A 7,886-nucleotide genomic window follows, 5' to 3' on the forward strand; every position below is an offset into this window, starting at 1 on the left:
TCTAGCCCAATCTGCATTTCCCTTTGCTTCCCAAATATGAGGTTGGGAATTCTTTTGCTTTAAGACTCTGTCTCACTTGCCTGAAACTCCTGACATAGACCCAGCTGGTCTCAAACTCACAGAGGTAACCTGCCTTTGCTTCCTCAGTGGTGGAATTGATCACAGGGTGCAACCACTCCTAGCCTCCAGCCTCATTTAAAATAGTTTTGTTCTTTGAGAATTTTATATGTTCATACAATGTATTTTGATCATATTCATTCCCGCTTAACTCCCCCTTGCTCCTTCCAGATCCACCCCCACCCTCTTTCCCAAGCTGCCAGTGTTCTTTAGAGTAAGTGCCACCTCTGGCTGCTTGGCATCTGATGAAAAGGTGTAGTGGAGATAGATTGCAGTCAGAAATGGTTTTTGTAATCTCTGCTCCATGCCAATCATACGGTTTACAATAAGCCTGAGATAAAACACCCAGGAAGGAACTGCTCATGCTGCTTCTTTCTGTGATGCATAGTCTCCAGGAAGAGTGGAGAGGCCTCCCCGGGACACTTAACACTGTACTGTAGCATTCAGATATTAGATGGCTCAAACTTCAAGCTGGGAATGGACCTGCCTAGCATGTGCGAGACCCTGGGTTCAACCATTAGTGTCACAAAGGGAAAAAATGCTCAAATGTCTGCGCTTCTGAAGCTCGGATATTGGTTTCTGAAGGAGGCAGACAAAACCTGTATGTGCCTGTCTGTAAGGCAATCTGTGCCTGTATGTATACAGTCTTATCCCATGAACCTTCAGATAGTCTGCTTAGGAGTCCATTTTAAGGGCGGTGGTGGTGCCTTTAATCCTAGCACTTGGGAAGCAGAGTCAGATGGATCCTGTGAGTTCAAGACCAGCCTGGTCCACAGAGTGAGTTCCAAGACAGCCAGAGGTACACCGAGAAACCCTGTCTCAAAAAACCAAAACAAACAAAAGTTCGTTTTAATTCAGACATTTCATTCTAAAAACAAGATTAAAGAGCCCTTCCAACGTCTTCTTTCTATGGTGACAGTTTGGAATCTTAGGTTTCTTTTGTTAATGATGTGGTTGAAAGGGAAAAAAAAAATCTGTGACAGAATCAGGTATTGGCAAGCATTTTCCCAGGGTTTTGTTTTGTTTTGTTTGTTGTATTTTACAAGACAGGTTTTCTCTGTGTAGCTCTGGCTGTCCCGGGTCTTGATCTGTAGACCAGGTTGCCCTGGAACTCAGAGATCCTCCTGCCTCTGCCTTCCTTAATGACATGCACCACCACTGCTCAGCATTTTCTCAGCTTAATCTGTACACAAATCTTTAAGTATGACTACACAAACATTAAAGAAAGCAAAATATTTCATTAGCATGAAAATATGTCAGGTTGGTGTAGCTCAGTTGAGAGAGTACCTGCCTAGTGTACATTCATAGTGATCCTCATGCCTTAGTTCCTTGTCCTAGAATTAGAGTTGTGAGGATTAGACTACTTAGGTAGCTTTGTTAAGCTTTATTTTTAAATTGTGTGTGTGTGTGTGTGTGTGTGTGAGAGAGAGAGAGAGAGAGAGAGAGAGAGAGAGAGAGAGAGAGAGAGAGAGAGAGAGAGAGAGACAGACAGACAGACAGACAGACAGACTCTGAGGCTATCACATGTGAGCCATCTGATGTCAGTTCGAGACTGAACTTAGGTCTACTGCAAGATCACTGTGCCATCTTTACAATGGAACCATCTCTTTGGCCCCTTAGACTAGCTTTTTGAAACTGGTTTTTATTTGGAAATGACAGGAAACAGGGCCTTTGTTCCTTATTAAAAGGAAGGACATACTGCACACATGGGTTTCCTACTCTGGCACTGAGCCTTGCTGTCTGTCTTTTTATCTAACAGATACTTTGGTAAAAGGCGCCAGTGGGATTGCAGGGGGGCGTCAAACCTTGGTGAACTTCACCAGCTGCTAAGTGACTTAATGATCAGAAGACTAAAGAGTGAAGTCCTAAGCCAGCTGCCCCCTAAAGTCAGACAGCGCATTCCATTCGACCTCCCGCCAGCAGCTGTCAAGGTGAGAGCCTGTATTTACTCGAAAGTCTTTCTTTAAACCTTATGAATTAAGCTATTAAAGATTGTATATCATACTTCACAGAAAAGAATGCTTTCTTAAAACAGGTTTGATTAGTAGTGTCTATTGGTTTTTATCATTTCAGGAAAAGCACAAGAAAATCGTAATTTAATTATCAAATATTTGAACAGATAAAGTTCCTAGTGATTCAAAAAAAATTCTACTGAACATAGGAAAAACCTCTGATTTTAAAACTATGTAGTATTAAGGATTCATGATATAATTAGTAAGAGATATTGTGTTTCATGTTCTGTGGATACACATACACACACAAAGCTGGGGCTGAGGCTGGGGGTGATGGCTCTGTGGGTGAAATGCTTGCCATGCAAATGTGAGAACTAGACTTGGGCATCTCAGAACACAAGTAAAACTGGTACCATACTAGGTGCATCTGTAATTCCAGAGCTGCCGAAATGAGATGGGGCAGAGACATGAGTCTCCAGAAACTTTCAGGCAATAGCAGTGAACAACAGCAGACCCTGCCTCAAATGAGCGGGGAGGTGAGACCCACACAGTAGTTGTCCCTGACTGCCCCAGACACATATGCCATAGAGTACATGAATGCGTGCATACATGTACACAGAGACACATACACATCACACACATGAAAAAATTTAAGTATAAATAGCTATATCATAGAATAACTTGAATATAGCCCTATTCTTGAAATCTGAAACCCAGTGGTAACATTGCAGGATGTAATATTTAGCATATATGAAAGCCAAATCTTTGTTTTCCCTGTTCCTCAACTAGATTTACTTTTGGATAGCACTGTACCTATACAGCCTCTGGATGTGCCTGAGTGAACAAGAAGTTTTTCATTGTTACATCTTAGAAGTTAAATAAGTGTCTTATAAACGTTGGATACTATGGTATTTCTCAAATAAGAATAATCTTATTTTCTTTATCTGCTATTTTAAGATTAGCAAGAAAAATGAAATGAAGAATCAATTTATGATCATATTATATTTTATGTAACTAATGTTTCTTTCATTCTTATTCTTGTTTAAACAATACATCTTTGTACCAATATAAATTGCACCACCCTGTTTTCATGTGTTCAGATCTTTTTCACTTCATACACTGTTTTTAAAGAGGAAGTTTCAGTTGTTTGAATTATGATGTGACATAGCTTGTCACTGCCTTCTCTCATTAGCATAGACATCTGGCCGGTCTCTGCGTTGTGATTTTAGATGAACACATTGTTATCTATGGGAATTTTCTTTCTTTCTTTCTTTCTTTCTTTTTTTTTTTTTTTGGTTTTTCGAGACAGGGTTTCTCTGTAGCTTTGGAGCCTGTCCTGGAACTAGCTCTTGTAGACCAGGCAGCTCTCAAACTCACAAAGATCTGCCTGCCTCTGTGCCTCCCAAGTGCTGGGATTAAAGGCGTCCTCTACCACCACCCGGCAGGAATTTTCTTTTTATAACTTTCTATAGCCGGGCGGTGGTGGTGGACCTGCCGCATGATTGAATTAATTGTACTGTTCTTGATGCTATATTCTTAAACAATGTTGTTCCTTCCCATGTAGGAACTGAATGCCAGCTTTGAAGAATGGCAAAAACTAATGAGAGCTCCAGATTCAGGTGCCGTGGAGACAGTTATGGGGTTGATAACGCGCATGTTTAAACAGACTGCGATTGCCAAGGTACGCCTTATTGGGCCATTATGTATTCGTTTTCATAAAAAGTTTCAGTGCGTTTTAACTTATTCAGTTGGTTACTTATTTGCTTCAACATAACTCTCTCATTTTTTAATTATTATGGAAAACCAAACTATTGAAAACAGACAGCAGTATGAGAACATTACTTTTTATAGTTTCCCATACACGCCTCATTTAAGGATGTACAGATGGTCCTCTTATTAGCTTTTGGCAGTGATTCCTATATGATTCCTGCAAATAATCTTTTAAAAGGTTGAACCAATCATCTTTCTGTTTTGTTTTGTTATTTTTCATTTTTTTTTATTTTCTCTGTGTAAAAATCCTGGCTGTCCTGGAACTCACTCTGTAGACCAGGCTGGCCTTGAACTCAGAGATCTGCTTGCCTATGCAAGCAACAAAATAAACTGTATAGATAGGAAGCCAGCCCATGGTTGTACACATCTTTAATCCCAGCACTTGGGAGGCAGAGGCAGGTGGATCTCTGTACGTTCAAGGCCAGCCTTTGGAACAGAGCGAGTTCCAGGGCATCCAGGGCTACACAGTGAAACCCCATCTTGTATCGCTAGGGACCATAAAGAGGGCTGGCGGTTGTTCTGGAGGATTTATTTGGGTTCCTTTCCCAGCACCTGCATTGTGGCTCACAACCATCACTTGTAACTACTGTTCCAGGGGACCCTACTCCCTCTTCGGGCCTCTGTGAGTGCTGCATGCATGAGGTGCACAGATATACACGCAGGCAAACTCATGCACATAAAATAAAAATAAATAGGTCTTTAAGACTAGATAGGTCAGTAAGGTTTACCAAATGTCTGTAGTTAGTCTTGTGGCCATTCTGCTCCACTGAAAGGTCTCTTGCACCTCGCCATTTCCATTCATTCACCCAGCCATGGCAGCTGCATATTTGCTTTCAATCACCACATTTTCACCATTTCCAGAACACAGTGTAAAGCCTTGAGTTCAGTTTTCTCCTGACTCTAAAGCTCTTAGTTCAATCCAGGATGTAACATAAGTAATTGTTTCTTTCTGTTGCATCCCATGTACCCTCCAATGTGTGAAAATACAGCTTAGTTTTTATATCTTCACTAGTTAGTAGACTTTTACCATATTCCAAATTTTAGGATGTCCCTCAGTAGTAGGATATGCTATTATAAATAAAAATAATGCCATCATCCATGTATCTGCTTATTTTGTCATCATTTTCATTGTTTTTTTTTTTGTTATACTATTGTTATGGGGAGTACATGAATGCCAGATGTACAAGTCAGAGGACAACTTCAGGAGTTGGTTCTCTCCTCTCTTTTCTATGTTAGTCTCTGGTTTCTGTGGCTCGCTTGCCTACTCCGGGCTTGCTGGCCCGCAGACTTCTGTTACTTCTCCTATCCCCACCTCTCATCCTGCCTTAGGAGTGCTGAGGTTACAGGTGTGTGCTACCATATCCAGCTGTTTACACAGAATCCAGGGACCAACCTGAAGTCACCAAACTTAACAAGCACTTTTACCTGCTAAGCCTTCTCTCCAGCCCTAGACATCATTTTTATCTCTTGAGGGTAGAAATCTAGATATAGAATTGTGTCAGAGAAACACATGCTTAACTCCCAAAACACTTTGCCAAAATGTTGCCGACGGTTTTACCACTTTGCATTTCTGCAAGCATAGCCTGAGAGCTCCACTTGTCTCACGTCGTGTCCGCACATAGCGTTGTCATCTTTCAGGTTTTTTTTGTTTTTTTTTTTTTTTTTTTTTTTTTTTTGGTTTTTCGAGACAGGGTTTCTCTGTGGTTTTGGTGCCTGTCCTGGCACTAGCTCTTGTAAACCAGGCTAACCTTGAACTCACAGAGATCCACCTGCCTCTGCCTCCTGAGTGCTGGGATTAAAGGCATGCGTCACTACTGCCCAGCTTCATCTTTTATTTTTTGCAACTATGAAGTGCCTTTTTATTTTGTTTTCATTTGTTTGTTCCTAAGTTGATGTTATGTTGGACATATTTTTATATTCCTTTTACTTAGTTATTTTCTCTTGTGAGTTACCTACCTAAGTTAATCTCCTATTTATATTGGGTTATAAGGATTCTTTATGTTGAGGAATGACTCTTCATACAGATATGGATATCTTTGCAAATTTTGCCCCCAATCCTGTGTATTCTATTTATTTATTTATTTGGTTTTTTAAAAATTTGTTTGTTGGTTTTTGAGACCAGTTCTTGCTGCATAGCACTAACTGTCCTAGATCTTACTACGCAGACCAAACTGGCCTCAAACTCAGAGATCCACCTGCCTCTGTTTCCTGAGTTCTGGAATTAAGGGTGTGCACCACCATGCGCTGGAGTTCTGTCAGCTGCCATGGGATGCTGGGAATTGAATATGGGTCCTCTGGAAGAACAGCCGGTGCTCTCAACCACTGAGCCATCTCTCCAGTGCCCCCATTTTTACTTTCTTAAATGCTGTTTTAAAGAGCAGAAATTTGTCATTTTTAAATATTTCTCTTTTGGTTTTTCAAGACAGAGTTTCACTGCAGATCAGATTAGCCTCGAACTCACAGAGATCCACTTGCCTCTGCCCCCCTGAGTGCTGGGATTAAAGGTATGTACCACCACTGCCCAGCAAATATTTCAGTGTGCCCTTTTTATTCTTCTTTTCTTGATTTTTGAGTCCTGAGAAACTTTTGCCTAATTTACAAACAAATTTACAAAGACACCACATTTTCTTCTAATAATGCTGTAGCATTAGCATGCATATGAAGTCTATGAAGATTTCTAGAGTTAATTCTGTTTTGTTTGTTTTATTTTTTATTTTTGTTTTTAGACAGGATCTTAATAGGTAGCCCTAGTTGGCCTGAAGGCTGGCCTTGAACTCACAGAGATCCTCCTGCCTCTTATTCCAAAGTGCTTGGATTAAAGGTGTGAGCCACCACTCCCAGTTTAGAGTTAATTCTTTACCTAATAACATAAGGTAAAGATGGAGATTCAAGATTTTTTTTTAATTTAAGAGGTGTATGTGTGTGTCAGTCATGACAGGTCTCCATTCCCGTTACAGACCTCCATGACCCATCACAGCGCTCCCTTGTGTTGTTACAGTGGCCTGATGCTCAGTCATAATGTTCCATGTCCACCTATGCTCCAGTGTCCCTGCACCATTCTCCCTTATTGTTGTGTTAGGAGGAGCGGGCTGCGTCCCGCCACCCAGCTATCTTAACCCCCGAAATAACCACACAGAAATTGTATTAATTAAACTACTGCCTGGCCCATTAACTCTAGCCTCTTATTGGCTAACTCTCACATCTTGATTAACCCATTTCTATTAAATCTGTGTATCACCACGTGATGGTGGCTTACCGGCAAGATTCTAACCTACGTCCGTCTCGGGCCGGAGATTCCTGGCGTCTGTCTCTGCTTTCTCACTCCCAGAATTCTGTTCTGTCTTTTCCGCCTACTTGTGTTCCGCCCTATCAACTAGGCCAAAGCTGCTTCTTTAATAACCAATGAAAGCAACTACAGAAGGGCCTCCTACACCACATTATCCTCTCCCAGGGTACTCCTCTCTTATCAGAGAGCTCTGTTGTGCCATCCCAGTACTCTGCTGTACGTCACACTGTTTTCTCCTATCACAGTGCTCCATGACTCTCTCCTATGACAGTGTTCCCCTTGAGGTGGAACAGCCTTCACAGGGGTTGCCTAAGACCTGGAACAGTGTAGATGATTACATTATAAGTCATAACAAATGTATAAAATTTGCAAAAGTACAGTTTTGGAGAGGCAACAAAAATGTTTTTTATTTACTATGTATACAATGTTCTGCCTGAATTTATCACTGCAGGCCAGAAGAGGGCACCAGATCTCATTATAGAAGGTTGTGAGCCACCATGTGGTTACTGGGAATTAAACTCAGGACCTCTGGAAGGACAGCCATTGCTCTTAACCACTGAGCCATCTCTCCAGCCCCAACAAAAATAATTTTTATGGTTGGAGCCAGCACCAGGAAGTGTATTAAAGGATCACAGAATTGGGAAAGTTGAGAGAATGAGAGATCTTTGTGGCGTGGGCTCGATTTTAGAACCCTTCAGGTTTGAGACTGCCTCATAGATGGGGTTATTGGTTACCAAATTAGCATGGACTAGTGGTAGAAA

General features: G+C 41.3%; 1 protein-coding gene across 4 annotated transcripts in view; it reads left to right on the forward strand.

Moving 5' to 3' along the window:
• The window catches only part of Zranb3 (zinc finger RANBP2-type containing 3), a 157,546-nt gene that overhangs the window by 93,787 nt on the left and 55,873 nt on the right, over window positions 1-7,886 (forward strand). For all 4 annotated transcript variants that reach the window (XM_050161484.1, XM_050161485.1, XM_050161486.1 and 1 more), the window contains 2 exons: window positions 1,877-2,048; window positions 3,634-3,750. In XM_050161484.1, the coding sequence (XP_050017441.1) occupies window positions 1,877-2,048; window positions 3,634-3,750 (289 nt within the window). The remainder of the gene's footprint in view (window positions 1-1,876; window positions 2,049-3,633; window positions 3,751-7,886) is intronic.

Source organism: Alexandromys fortis, unplaced genomic scaffold, assembly GCF_014885135.2.
Source record: "Alexandromys fortis isolate MF-2015 unplaced genomic scaffold, M_Fortis_MF-2015_v1.1 scaffold_109, whole genome shotgun sequence".
In the NCBI taxonomy this organism is placed as follows: Eukaryota; Metazoa; Chordata; class Mammalia; order Rodentia; family Cricetidae; genus Alexandromys; species Alexandromys fortis.